Source organism: Sphaeramia orbicularis, chromosome 17, assembly GCF_902148855.1.
Source record: "Sphaeramia orbicularis chromosome 17, fSphaOr1.1, whole genome shotgun sequence".
NCBI lineage: Eukaryota > Metazoa > Chordata > Actinopteri > Kurtiformes > Apogonidae > Sphaeramia > Sphaeramia orbicularis.
In genome coordinates this window covers 33826598-33842537 of record NC_043973.1, presented here as the reverse complement: position 1 = coordinate 33842537, position 15940 = coordinate 33826598, and the positions used below count along the sequence as shown (strand labels likewise).

General features: G+C 36.9%; 1 protein-coding gene across 1 annotated transcript in view; it reads right to left on the bottom strand.

Annotated features, from left to right (window-relative positions):
• The window catches only part of LOC115437385 (vasoactive intestinal polypeptide receptor 2-like), a 103964-nt gene that overhangs the window by 51215 nt on the left and 36809 nt on the right, over positions 1–15940 (bottom strand). Inside the window, exon 4 of the mRNA XM_030160612.1 lies at positions 12634–12725. Coding sequence (XP_030016472.1) covers positions 12634–12725 — 92 coding nt within the window. The remainder of the gene's footprint in view (positions 1–12633; positions 12726–15940) is intronic.

Here is a 15940-nt window from a genome sequence, read left to right as displayed (position 1 = left end):
TGTAAAAATATAGGGCAGCTTTTGTCTTCATTGCAATATATGTTTTATATGTGTCAATATATGATTAAAGCATATATTGCAGTATATTGGAAAATATATGCACTACTTTCCCATATATGGAAATGTATTTTTTAATATAATGCATAATATTTTTCGATATATTGCCATATATTTTTGTTTCATAAGGGTGTAGTGGCATGTTTTGTTCTTTTGTTTGAAATATGTGTGTGTTAAATTACAATTTTAATTATGAGTAATATGTCTTGTTTGCTTGTAATAATGTCTGTGCTTTTAAAGAAAATGTAACCTCAGTAAACTTTGCAAAATAACTTATGTACAAATGTTTGTGTTTTAGTTTCACGGTGCTTGATGATGAAATTCAGATTTGTACCAGTTGAACTCATTGATGCTAAGGGCTGCTACACAAACATCCATAGTATAATTATAGTAGTGGTAGTATGAACAGTTAATGTCGTCATTGGATTTTTTATTATATAATATATATGTGCATTTTCATGAATGGTATCAGATCACCTTGTCTTTTCATTACTTGACTTGGCTCAGTGTGGCCTTTTCTGTATCTCAGTTCGCTGTGTTTCCGTTGTAGATGGTACTACCTTATTGCTGCTGGTTGTCATAGCAACACTATGTAAACACATGATGACCCTGTCCACTGTGTGACTGCAGCTATGACTAACAAAACACTGTCAGTGAAAGAAACTAGAATCCATAAGTGACAATTTTCCCAGTCACAAATCATTTTAAGATATTGTCATGTTGTGTTTTGATGCCAAATCTATTCATTGTTTATATAAGACGGCGCCTACTTGGAAATTTACACGGATGTTGTTGAGATTAGCTTCCTGCATCACAACACCATCCATGCTGATGTAAGCGATGATTGTCATGGTGTCGAGGCACGAAATCTGGAATGTTTCAGATGTAAAACTGAAGAAAGAGGTGAGCATTAAAAGAGAAAAAGTCACAGTAAAACTGATTCATCACTTCCATTAGGGACCAGGGCTGTCTGAACAGCATTATGGGCCCCTGGGCAAAACAATGTCCCGGGGCCCCCATGATAACTACTCACAGCAATTATTACTGGCTTGAAGTCAGTGGTTTTCAGGATGTCATTTTCCATGTACATAAGTAGAAGCCAGTTTAAATGATGCTGCCCTGTGGTACTATGAAGCTGATTTTATCTATCTATCTATCTATCTATCTATCTATCTATCTATCTATCTATCTATCTATCTATCTATCTATCTATCTATCTATCTATCTATCTATCTATAAGTTTCAGTCTTGTCTTCTGTACAGTTGGTCACCATCATACACATGAACACTGAGTGCAATTTCAACATTTAGGAATACAGATTTAAGAGCCTGAAATGATTTTTCTGTACAAACTCTAGTACAAAAACAATAAAAATCTGTACAAAGAAATTGATTGAAAAAGTTTAGTATAAAGTTAAAAAAAAAAAAATCTGTAAAAAAAATTATTGAAAATTTTTTTGCATAAAATAATAAAAGTATAATGATTTTAAAAAATTCAGTACAAAATTATAAAATCTTTATAACATGATTGAAAAATTCTAGTACAAAAAAAAGGAAAATAGAAAAATAATTGAAAAGAACAGAAAAGGACTTATATTAGCAATTAGTGGTTTAGTCCACTTTTTGGATTCACCTCAGCCTGCACCCTAACCTTACTATATTGCATTTCAGTCTGTACATGTTTAGGGCTGAGCTCAACTTCAGTGATAATTGAACTATAGTGAATATTCAGTCATCTCCTAGAACAGTGGTTCCAACCTTTTTTGGCTCATGACTCCATTTTAACTTCACAAATTTCTGGCGACCCCAGACATTCAAAACAGAGACTTTTTTTTTTTTTTTTTTGCTAAAATTAATTTGTTTTTGATCCTGTAATAGTTTTCTATACTATGCTGCAAATAAACATTAATGTTAGAGGACATTTAGTCTATATAATGTCTATTATTGTGAACAGAGGCGGTAAATCCAGGTGTAGACTACTGCACAAAGGGAGAATGGGATTTTCCTTGGTCAGGATATGTCCAGTCAGTCCAGCTGTGATTTACAAGGAGGACTATTAATACTGAACAAACAAGAACTGAAACTATGAATTATGAAAGAGCTGCAGCATCTGAAACTGACCACAATGAACATTTGACACGGAAACAGAACCACAGTGCTGCAGTTTCACAACCACAGTTCATCATGTCTGTTATATATTGGGATTATCTCTGTCAACTCACTGTATATTTTTTATTAGTATGTTGTTTTTTATTTTTATTTTTATCAATTATTAGAAATTTCAGGTGACCCCATTTGAATTCCAGGCGACCCCACATGGGGTCCCGACCCCAAGGTTGAAAAACACTGTTCTATAAGATCGTCCTGTTTGTAACGTTGCTGGCTGTGAGAACCATGCATCTCAACTCAGAAAAGGAAACCATTATTGTTGAGTTAAATCCCAAACATTCAAAATCAGTGCGTTGGGAGAAAAGTGGAGATGAGATGTGTAGACACAGACCAAGCAGCAAAATGACCAAAATAACCCAAACCAAAGTGAGCAGGAGGACACTGCTGTTACATAAGCATGAGAGCAAACCCCCACCAAATGGGAAACAGCATCAATGTACTGTCACATCACCACAACAGATCCCACATCTGAACACGGAGGACTTCTGTGATCTGAAATGAAAGGAACTCAACTGTAAGTGTCCTCACATAACCCTCCAGAACCCATGAGCTGTGCATGCACACTTTGCCCCGCTCAGTAACAAACACGTTTCTGCTTGTTTTCCTTTATTCCCAGTCTTTTGTCATTCCATACATTCAGTCTGCCCTCTCCGTGACCCGCTGTCGTGCTTCCAGTCTGTTTTTGTGAAAAATCTTGTAATGTGTCAGCACCAATTAACCGGGTCAAATTCCTTTAGATTTGAGAAACAAAGGCACTGGATATTGGACATTTTTTGCTCTATTTAGATTAGAAATACACCAAAAAGAAACATTTTCCCACATAAACATGTAAAAATAATGTACTTAAAATAAAAGTGAGACTATGGCTATGTTCAGACTGTTGCCAAAAATGGCCCAAATCCGATTTTTTTGCCCATATGTGACCTGTATCTGATCTGTTAGAGACAGTTTGAACAACACATCTGATTTTTTAAAATCCGACCCAGGACACTTTCATATGTGGTCCTAAATCCGATATGTGTCTGATATTTCTATCCTGATACTTGAGTCTGAACAGCCAGGTCACATTTCTCCGATCTTTACGTCACTGAAATGCGACAAACGTCAAAATTCTGCATCCCAGGAGGAGCAGTGGCAGGAAAAACATATTTACTTCCATAAACATACTGTGTGCCTATGTGGTCTCATATTCCATCTGGACTTCTTTTGCACATGTGGGTCACTTCAGGGTCGCATTCAGTTCAAACTCAAAACTGACAGAAGTCGCATTTGAGGTGTAATATGAACGAGCACACAAAAAAAATCGTATTTCACCAAAAAATCCGAATTGTGCATTAAGACCTGCTGTGTGAATGTAGCTTAACATAAAGAGAACAACGAATAAAAGTGAATGGGAAGGGGAAAGTAGGTTTAAAGGAATTAGAGCTTTTTTCAGTTTATTGGAAATAAATAATTAGGGACTTCGGGGTGAATAAACAAAATGGCAATAGCTTAACTCTGTGTTTTGCCCCGAAAAAGTTTAAAATATGTCCTCTCTCAGCCTGAATACCAGATAAATTTATATGTGCCGGAAACAAGAGAGAGGAATATGACTAAAACTAAAAAAGCAGACGAGAGAACAAATTTTACTGAACAAAGAAATAAACAAAGAATGCTAGGCTAGCCACTCAGGCTCAGAGACAGGTCCAGAAACAGCAGAGGTAGCTAATGAGGCGGCTAGCTTACAAACTAAAATCCAAGAGTTGAAAGATTCTCGCTGTCACAATGAAAACAAGTGATGCCAGGCACAACAAACCCCGCCCTTTGTACATATTGTAGCTTATTTGGCATCGATTCAGCTGATGTCATCATGTCTATGTGTGTGCTGATGTCAGCATAGACAAATGAAGACCATTCTAAGTAAACGGGAAGAAAGAAAAGATTTAAGAAAAGTCATTAAAAATTTGAACTTTGACCTACTGTTCCCAAAATGTAATGTCATCTTTTGTGGGTCACTGGCAATCTATAAACCAAATATGGTATAAATTCAACCCATAGTTTGGCTGCTACAGACATTTAAAATTTTGCCCATTATAAGCAAAATGGGAAAAAAAAAAAGATTAAAAAAATTCATTAAAAATTTGAACCTTGACCTACTCTTCCCAAAATGTAACCTCATCTATTGTGGGTCACTGGCAATCTATAAACCCAATTTGGTATAAATTCAACCAATAGTTTTGTTGCTACAGACATTTTAAATGTTGCCCATTATAAGTAAATGGGGGAAAAAAGATTTTAAAAATTCAGAAAAAATTTGAACTTTGACCTACTTTTGCCAAAATGTAACCACATTTATTCTGGGTCATTGGCAAACTACAAACCCAGTTTGGTCTGAATTCAACCAATAGTTTTGCTGGTAGACCGTTAACAAACAAATCAAACCAAAAACAATAGCCCTCACCTCCCCTTTGGGGGCGGGGCAATAATTTCAGAGAACTCAAGGAGGACATGAAGAACGTTACCAGAAGATTAACAGATGCAGACATTGCAGAGATGGAAAACAGAACCCGGCAGGTAGAAGAGGCAACCCTGGAGCTGATTAAAGTGCCTGAGAAACCTGAAGCAAGAATCCCCAGTTTAGATCTAAATAATTACAAGAATGGGCTTTTAGTGAAGAAGTACACCCTCTACTTTAGTGTCAGGTAATGGGGATAAAAAAGAAAAAAGAAAAAAAGAAAATGGAAATGAAAGCCAGGGTCAGCGCTGTGAAATTAGCAGAAGCAGAAGTACCTCAATTACCAGGAAAAGTGTCAGTCCAGTGGTGTCCCTTGTGTTTCTGCATGGATGTGATGAAATAAAGCCCCAGTGCTGGAAACAGAGCTGTGCATCAGATCTGAGCGCTGGCTCATTATACTGGGACACCAAAGGGAGGGTGACGACAAAGTCTTTTGTTAGTGAGAAAACTTTAAGCATCTGGCATGAAACGCCAAAGAAGACATAATTTCCTGCTGGTGACAAAAACACAGAGATTACAATCTTCCAATGAATGGTCTTTCCCTGTGTGTGCGGTATTTCATCTGCTGCCTCAGGAAGAAGAAGAAGAAGAAGAAGAAGAAGTGTTTGATTTCCTCTCCTGAGCTGTTTGTGGGAAAGACTCAAAGGTCTGGTTTGGTTTAGATCATAACTGAAGTCCTTCTATCACGGTCAGGATCTTAATTACTGTGGTCAAGGATGTTCTATGAGCAGTGATGTGTGTTTGTCAGCGGAATGGCAAGAACCTGACTCCACCCACTTCCATGAAACCTGGTGTAAAGGTCGGGCATGAGCCAAGGACAGACCCATGCAGACCCCACAAAAGAGGTGGAGAGTGGTTGTGCTTGAATACAGCTATGGTGTTTATTCACAAGATTAGAGGACCACTGACTGTAATGCAGTAATGGAATGGAATGCAGCGTAATGTAATGTAATATGATGTAGTGTAATGCAGTATAATGGAATGCAATGTAGTGTAATGTACATTTACGCATTTGGCAGACACTTTTTTCCAAAGCGACTTACAGGGGAAAACCAAAAATAAATAAATAAATACTAAAAACAAATAAATAAAAAGAAAAGAAAAATAATAATAATAAAAGAAAAGAAAATACATGAGTAGATTAAAGACATAAAGCAGCTGTACAATTAAAAACAGTGTCGTACAGAAGATTAAAAAGCAAAATTATAGACTAAAAATACAAGAACAGATTAGAATGTAATGTAATGTGATGTAATATGATGTAGTGTAATGCAGTGTAATGTAATGTGATGTAGTGTGATACAGTGTAATGTAATCCAATGCAATGTAATGTAATATGATGTAGTGTAATGCAGTATAATGTAATGCAATGCAATGTAATGTAGTGTAATGCAATGTAATGTAATGCAATGTAATGTAATTTGATGTAGTGTGATACAGTGTAATGTAATGCAATGTAATGTGATGTAATACAATGCAATGTAACCCCTTGGGCTCCCATAGTTCCACCCATTTTGTCCAGATATGGTCACTTCTGGCTCCATAAAGCCAACATGGTGACAACTGAATCACAATGGAAAATATTGGAGGAAAAGTCTGTATTTTGTGTTAAACTGTGGAATGTAGGTTAAATCAGTGTTTCCACACCAGTGTGAGAAATCATCAGGTGTGCTGTGGAAGATTATCCAGTTTCACCTGACTGGTACTCTAATGCCACGTTTCCACTACGTGGTACTGACTTGACTCGACTTGACTCTGTCTATTTGTGTTTCCATTACGAAAAAGGACCTGGAATCTGGTACCTGGTACTAGTTTTTTGGTCTCTCCTCCGCTGAGGTTCCAGGACTGGGGACCAGATACTAAAGGTGACACTGTGTAAACACTGCAGACCACTGACTGGTCAGAGTGGTCTCTGTGCCCCACCTTTTTATCAAAAACAGATGCAGAAGCTGACAGTAAAAATAGCGGTAGGTGAATCCACATGATGACAGGAAACTGTAAAACTACACCATGGTCAGAGGACGAGACACAACGAACAAGTTTATCAGCGACTCTGAGAAGACGGCACGGAAGTAACGCGCCCAGGGCCAGATTAACACTTCATTGTACCCTGGGCAACAATATTCAAGGGCCCCATCATCACAACCCCAGGATCCCTATAACCTGGCAAAATACAGAATAAATTCCAGGAATATATGTAAATATACCCCATACTTCAATAACTATCATCAAATGCATTTTGATGTACAAATGTGTAAATGCTCGTAGAACTACAAGTGCACAACTATAGCCTCTTGTCAAGGCCACTCACTTGCATATGATGATATGAAAACAAAACACATTAGCATCAGTATAATCTAAAATTGATCCACTACATTAGAAAGAGAGGGAAGTGTCCTCCATTTTCACAAAAAATAAATAAGAAACCATTTCCAAAGTATCCAGTATTCATTTAAGAACACTTTTTGCCAACACAAATGTATTGAATTGTCAGAAAAAGCCCACAGACAAAACACAAACATAATCTGATGGAATCAGATATGAATTTTAAACAGAAATCCCCTTGTCACCTCAGAATTCAACAAGTAAGTGCAATGTAAACATCTTGAAATCTGCTTTCTCTCAACAATAAACATACTTGACGTCTCACATCCCGCTCAGTGCACGTACATTGATTTGCGTCACCGCTGATTTGCTTTTTGGACTGACCAATGAGGAGAGGGTCTCAGCTCATGGTCACAGACAGCAGGAGCAGGGTTTCTGTGCAGTGCAATGGCTCCGGGCAGCGGACAGTTTCATTTATAAGCAAAAGATAACCAGATATTTTTGTTATGCCCGAGCTACCCAGGGCCCTTCAGAGGTCGCGGGCCCCTGGGCAATTGCCCAGTTGCCCATATGGTTAATCCGGGCTTGAACGCGCCACATCCCTGACGTCCAGGTACTGTACAGTGGGTAGTATCCTGGAATGGAAACAGTCTGGCACACCCCCAATGCCCACATACACACATCTTTCCCGGTCCCAACACGAGCTGCAGCGGGCAAGAGAGCAGCTAGAAACGGTCTGGAATAGGACCTGGTACCAGAGTCGAGTTGAGTCAAGTCGGTTCCATGTGGTGGAAACGTGGCATAAGCGAGCAGGGTGACATAGATATGCACGACTGCACGCACCAATCATCCACTCTGCTACAACAGTCTCCTGTTTCCCTTTACAAAATGAAAGTGAAAGTGAACCGGCCCCAATGCGGTGTGTTCTGTTGATAAAGCCCCTCTCACTAGTGATGTGTGGATTAGTGGGTTACCTGTGAACCCTGGGTACTGGGTTGGAGTGGAGGACATATGCCCCCCATACTATTATACAACGGATCTCAATCCTTAAGCTGGGGGTCCGTCTGAGGGGTCACTAGTCACTTTTCCGTTGGACATCTGCACAAAACTTCACCCATATTTACTAACTGTCGAAAAACAGAAGTGTGTAATGTCGCTTTTTCCATTAAATCACAAATGCGATGATTTGTTTATTATCGTGAGATGACACAGGAAGTCATTCCATAAACATGGAGACAAATGTAAATATGGTGTTGATTTACAGATAGATTCATTATTATTCTATATTCCCCCTCTATCTCCTACTAAATTAAAAATGATGTGGTTTCCTGGTGTGTCCACACATACACACACACGTTTCTTCTTCTTCACTTGTTGTAGTGTACGTCAGCATCTGGTTTTTTAATTCATCTGACTCTAGTTGTGAAAAAAGCTCTTTCCATTACAGTTTTGCGTGATATAACATTTGTACTACACCCAAAAAAAACACCTCTTGCCAGCGCAAAAACTTTAATTGGAAAATGAGACTTTTGGTGAAACTTGTTTTTTCATTAGGTAAATTTTTATGCACAAGTTATATTTGCACAATTTGAGATTCAATGGAAAAGTGACTATTATTGTCATTATTTGGCTAAATGTCTTGTCTTTCTCATTGCTTAAGTTACTTTTAAGTCATTTGTTTTAATCTGCTTTAATGCATTGTTACATACATGTTTTTGTTTGTGTTAAATTACCCAGATGGCTTTAGCTGCTTGATATTTGTTCAGTACATGGAGGACAATGTGCTGTGTATTTCAAAGTGCTATACAAATACACTTGCCAATAAAGAATTTCTAGTCAAAGCACATAGAAGAAAGGAAAAAAAAAAAAAGAGAAATGTGAGGCTAGAGTAGCAGAAACAGAAGCGAAAAACATGGAGACAGTTAGTTTAACAAGCACAATGGGTGATTCAGAATAAGAGCCAGAGTGACCCCAGCTGACCTCGAACAGTGAAAGTGGACGGGAGATGCAATTCCCAGCACAGAGCCCCACACACTCCTCCTCACCTCACTTTCATCCTTTCTGTAGATTTACTGTGTGGACACAGAAGGGAAAATACAGACAAAACTAGACAAACCCTGAGTTTTAATGTCACACACAGCTCAAATGTGCTCAGAGGTCTTCTTTGTGTCTTTGTTCATATTAAATCAATCTCAGTGAATCCAAAGGAACTTTGTGTTGGTAAATGACAGTTCTGCAAATGGACAGGATTTCACTTCTGTTCAACATGTTGATGCTCATATGAACTATGTTTTCAGATCAAAAATGTCCAATTTCAGCACAATTAATGCTATATTTTCATGTCACAAATGGCCAAGTTCTATTTGAACTGAACTGAGCTGAAAAACAAATCTTCTCTTCTTTTAGATTCCCCAGTTTTTCGTCCCAGATTCTCTCCTACATATCACATGTTTTATTTGTACAGGTTCAATCTGGAGTATGGTGCTGATCCATTCTGCTTATGTTACACCAATACATACATGAAGAATGTCTCACAGCACTGTTTAAATCAACAGTTTTACAATAAGAAGCATTTTTATACAGAAAGAACAATTCTATATTGTTCTTTCCTCTTTAGTCTGATGATAAACTGTCCAATAAATAATTGTGATCCTAGTTTTTGCACAGGGATCATTAGTGTAAACGCTGACATGGCTGCAGAGCATCAGTATGATGGGATCCACAACAACCATGTCACATCCGTCCACTGACACATTTAGTGTTTTTGTGTCAGCTGGGATTGTTTTAGATCCACAATACTAACATTTATGAAGAAGAGCAGAATTATCAATAGTAAGTCTATAAGTTTATTCCTAATAAAGTACTGGTACTGACCAGAGCATCATGGGTAATGTCACGTCCGTTCACCAGCAAAAGTTTTCACATACACGTGCTATTCCAAATCCAGTATTTATGAAAATAGAGCTTCCACTGTCAAAGAATATCAGTAGTCTGTGCACAAATGGATTAGCATTATTTACACACACTTCTATGACTTTAGGACAACTGGTTTTATTTGGACAAAAATGGACACTCATTTGACCCCCTAAGGAAATTTTAGCTGCACATATAATCACACATAGTTTTATTCATCTGTGGGACACTAGTGTTTAAAATATAGAGGTAATGTTTTGCATGTTTGGTCTAGTTCAGTTCCACATTCAGCTACATTTGATCTCAAACAGGGCAGACCAGTAAAACAATAACATAAAAACCTATAAATAATGACAACTTCAAACTTTTCTTTCTTTTAAGCCAAAAACTGCGAACATTTTTATAATTACAAACAATCCTGTCATCAAAAAAAAGTGAATAACCTGAAATTATGCCTCACTAGTATTTACCCATGCACATTACGACTTACAAATTACACACAGTGGATCTACAAAGACACACAAGCATCAGAAACAGGTATAGCATAATTAAAACTGCACTTTTTTTTCTCAAGACAATTCAGGTAGTTCATATTTGTTCGAGTTATTAACTTTTTTTGTGAAAAGTATGGTTGTAAATGTAAACAATGTCATGAAATTTCACTTTTTTACATCAAAACAAAGTCAAAATTTTGCAGTTGTCATTATTCATAGCTTATTAAGATAGTAGTTTAAGAGAAAATCCATAGGTTCTGGGGTGCCGTAAAATGGCAGTAAAACGTGACAAATTCATGGGGCCCAGCATTTGTTTGTGTGTGAGTGTGTGTCGGGGGGGGGGGGGGGGCGTAGAGCAGTGGAGGGGGTCCAGTGGGTACAGACCAGAAGTTGTGAAAATTTCGTGTGAGATCCACTGTATAAGAAAGGTACAGAACTGGGAGTCGGACGTTGAAAGCATGTTAAGTTTCATTTTCGTTTCATGCTAGCGTTAGTTACATTAGTTATGGACGACACCCCCACATATAAAACTGCTGCCCCCACCCCGCATACATAACGCCCCCTGCTCCGACAGATTGACAAGATACTGAATTTTATGTTTACCTTTCATGGGGCCCACAGTTGCTAGCATAGTTTTTTAATTCAATTATTCACATTATTTTTGTGAAAAGATGGATTAGAAATGTAAAAATGTTCATAATGTGATTTAACATTATTTTACTCCAATTTTTCATGTTAAAAAAAAATAGAAAACCTTGGACTTGTCATTATTTATAGTTTTTTAATGCTGTTATTTTATTGATAATAGCCAGTCGGGCTCTATTTGACCCCTGAACTAAAACAAACTTGACGCCCTCGACTCCTCATATCTTCAGTTTAATCGTTACACTTGGTAAATTTTTACAATCTAAAACTGTAAAACTCATTGACCTTGTGGAATTCAAAACTATTCAAATAATCTATAAAGCAAAGAATAACTGACTGCAGGGCAATATTCAAGAAATGTTTAGTGAATGAGAGGGAGGCTACGATTTAAAGGGAAAGTTTAATTTACAGATTCATAAAGTACACACTAGGTTCAAAAGTTTCCGTATGACCATCTGTGGAGGAAAACTGTGTGTGGAGATAAAACAAATATCAAACAGAATTCAGTTTAAAAACATATAAAGAATGGATTCTTCAGAGGTTACAGTATTTAATAAAGACACTGAGGCCTGTTTGTTCATGGATGATGTTGAACTGATAAATCTGCTGGAATTATTGAATTAAACTGTTGAACTGTTGAGTCTGTTTGTATGTCTGCACTGACATGAACAGACTGGTGTGTGTAATTCAGTTACTGTGTTATGGATTAGTTGTGGTTCGATGCAAAAATTAGGAAAATAGTATTGTTTGATTGTTGTATTAAGTTAGTGATAAAGGTGTAAAAGCACTGAGGGGTTGGATTAAATCAGTTTATTCTTCTTCTTCCTCTTCCTTTTGCAAAATTCAGACTTGTATGTGCTGAAGATAGATTCTGTTCATTTAAATGTTTTATTTTGTTTTGTTTTATTTTGTTTCTTTGCATGTTCGAAATAAATAAATAAATAAATCAAATCAAATTAAATTCATCATGTGGGCCAGATCACACCCTTTGAAGGGCTGGTTTTGGCCCACAGGCCTTATGTTTAACACCATTAGTCTAGTTGCTTAGCCCACAGTAAAGAAGAGTTGACCTGAACCGGACATCCAAATAAGGTCAATGAAATGCTTTTGTGCGTCCTATTATACAAAAAACGTCATAGCTAGCTCAGTACAGTAATAATGATTCACTAAAAGAGACTTGTTAATGGATAAATGAGCTTTTATCACCAAATTCCTCATAGAAAATATAAGGTTAATGATGTTGTGCTGATGCAAAAGCAGGCAGAAAAGCACATAAAGACCCTCACATTTAAACATGTATCAGTCCACACTTGGACATATTGACCTTTTAGATTCAGCCTTTCACCACGAAGCCGTGTTAATTAACATCCAGCCCCGCAGGCTTTGTCAATTACAGCAGGCTAATGGTCCACGCTGGGCTGCAGCTTCACTTCCGAAAGCACGTTCACAAGTCATTAATGTGCAGGTGGAACACTGAGGTTTATGGTACAAACTAAGAATAAACAGAAAGGGGAAAAGTCAGCGGTGGTATTTGACCTTATCCTGGCTGGTGTCCATCCCACACACACTGCTGATGTTTGGGAAAACCTCCGACCATCCGGCTGATGTGCAGTTTCTGCTAATGTTTCCTGGAAAAGAAGAGGACATGTTGAATTAAACTAATGACAGTTTAACCCATAAAGACCCAAACAACCACTGACAACCACATGCGTTTTTTTTTTTTTTTTTGTATATAATTTACTTCTCTAGACAGGGACAATGCACAGTATACATTAACCTTAAACAGGACAGATGTGGTGTGCTAGGCTATAGCACTAGTGTTCATTTCCACCTGTAGTCTCTGGGCAGGCTGATGTTAGCATTAACCCTTTTGTGCATGAATTATGAGAGCCTTAATCAATATTCTTTTCTTTTTCCTGAGAGTTTTTATTCCTCTAGGCATTAAAAAAAACAATGTGATTATTATTATTATTTTTTTTTATGAACCTATTTTTCACAGAGTTGCAAAAATACACTCCAGTCCACTCAGCTGGAAACCATGCCTTTAATTTTTGAAGTAGAGAAACATATTTACTGTTATAGTGTGTAAAAACTATCAAATAAAAACCTTTTTAATGCAGCTAATTTGATGTTTTCTCACATTTTAACAGATAATTTGCAAAAAAAAAAAAACCTTGTTGTATAAAAAACCAAACTGTTAATTACAGTCTAATAATAATAATAATAAGTGACTGATTTCCACTCAAACATTTCAGTGCAGATCGGGTTTATGAAGAACAGTAAAGTGACAGTAAAGGTCTGAATTACAGTGTATGAGATGGTGCATGAGCGTCCACTGTGTTGGCTGATATGGAATTAAAACGACAAAATCCATGAATGTATAAAAGAACAGCTGGAGAAGAACCGTCCACTGGAGTGACCACTGGAGTGACCAGTGTGCATGAAAGGGTTAAAAAAAACAGACATTAATAAAAACTAAAACATACAAAGAGCATCTGCTGATCTAAACTATTCATAGCCGTTGATCCATTAATCCTATTAATACATGTAATGCAGCTTCTCATCTTTTCATTGTGATCAGATATGACCCATTTGACACAGTGAACGTGGAAACACCGTCATCTTCGACAACACTGATTCACCAGTAAAACAGATGTAGTTTGACAAATGACAGCAGATGGAGACGCTTGTTTTATGTTCGATTAATGATATATTCCACTGGAAAAGACACAGCTTTCTCTGTTTTGATATAATAACCTCTGAATTTACTCTGAGCTTTAATGAACTTCTATATGATCAATGAATGAAATATAGTAAAATACCTGATTTTCACTGAAAAATGATTAATTCAGAGAATAATATTGTAATAAATGGTGATAAAAATCATTTGGAAGTTGTGACTAAAATAGTTGGGGGTCTTTATGGGGTTAATATGTGAAGAAATGTGATACAAAAAGAAAACAAAACATCTAAGCTAATCAGCAGCTGTTACCAACATATTCAGTCATGACATTTAAAAAGTACATCCTCTTTGAATTGCATAGTTTGAGATATGAGGACATAAAAAAAAAAAAAAAAAAAAAAAACGAAGTGGCTATTGACACAGTACTGTGGCAAAAAATATGGGTTTGTCTATCACCACAGAGCCAATCAGAGCCCTCGTTAGATCATGTCCAGACCATCATGTACATCCTGAAAACTACCAAGGCAATTCTATGGTGAATAGGTCAACATGAGGTCCAGTGGATGTTCAGCTCACTACTAGATAACGTATTGAGTGCAATGTGGAAAGACCCAGGTTTAATTCCCTGTCCAAGTAGCTGTTTTTTTTTTTCTACAGATTTTCAAATAAGGGGGTAAATTCAACATTGATATAAATCAGCCACTGGGACAATGTTCAGAGTGCAGAATCCACAGAACTGACACAGAACTGAAGTCACATGACACACTGCCACATCTAACATGAAGCTCCGCCCACCTTCTCCAGCCTCCAGAGCAAAAAACACCATAAAACAACATACAGAGAATTTAGAACAATAATTCCTATTCTGTACTATATATTATCACTAATTTGTCATTTCTTACATCAATTGCCACAGTACTGTGGTAGAAAAATGCACAAAAGAATGCACTGAAGTATACACCATATATCACCACAGTACTGTGGCAACCAGAGGATAATGAGTAAAAAAAAAAAATACAAGAGGCGAATGAGTTCATGGAACAGTATCCCTGATTGGTTCTAGTACAAATGCTAACTTTTGATTGGTCTGTGGCAATAAACAAACTGATATTTTGTGCCACGGTACCAAGGTTCTAATAGTTTTGGATTTTTCATTATAGTTTAGTTTTATTTAGTTTTGACTTTTTTCTCTAATTCAGTTAGTTTTAATTAGTTTTTAGAGCAGGTTTGCTAGTTTTCATTAGTTGTCGTTTTTTCTGAATGCTTAGTTTTGCTACTTTCACCCTTGGCCTCCCGACTTCTATACCTGTTCTACTGCTGATCTTAGATTAAATTTTCACATGTTCTATCATATATTGACATTGACAAGGACAAAAACAAAGGGAATTTTATCCATAATTTTTTAAACGTTTTAGTTAGTTTTGTAAGCACACAATACAGTTTCAGTTAGTTATCGGTTTTTTTGTTTGTTTGTTTGTTTTTTCTTCTGATTTGAGTTTTAATTCATTTCAGTTAACGAAAATGTTTTTTCAATTCTAGTTTTCATCATTTCGTTAGTTTTCGTTAATGATAATAACCTTGCACAGAACTGTGGCAGTAGGACCAAGAGTCCTGTAGTCCAACAGCATATTTAAAGAAATTAACTGACATTCATTTGACCTTTCATGGTCACTCAAGGTCAAAGGTCATAACACTAAAGAAAGCCCATATGTGACTTCCTGTCTGTTACCAATAGCAATTATATCAATATCGTCAACTGTTTTACAGTTATAGCACTTTCAAATTTGTCCCATTATAAACCAATGGGGATTTTTAAAGTTTAAAAAATTATTACAAAATTCAAAAGTCAATATTTCCCAATTCTTACAGACAACAGACGGACGGACGATAGCTGGATGTAAACTGATACCAATAGTCCATCAGACCTTTGTAAAAAAAACTCCTCCAGTTCTCCCCAAGCTCTGACATCTAATATTAAATGTAAACCAACACAAAAGACTCCACTGTACCATTATTTACTGAACAAAAAAACACAAAAATAGCTTGCTGAACCACCTGCAGCAGTAATAAGTTGAAGTGAGTGTTTTCTGTCTGGCTTTATCGTCTGTCTGTCTCTCACATCCTTTAACATGCTAACCCAGGCCTGTAGAGTCTGGGCTT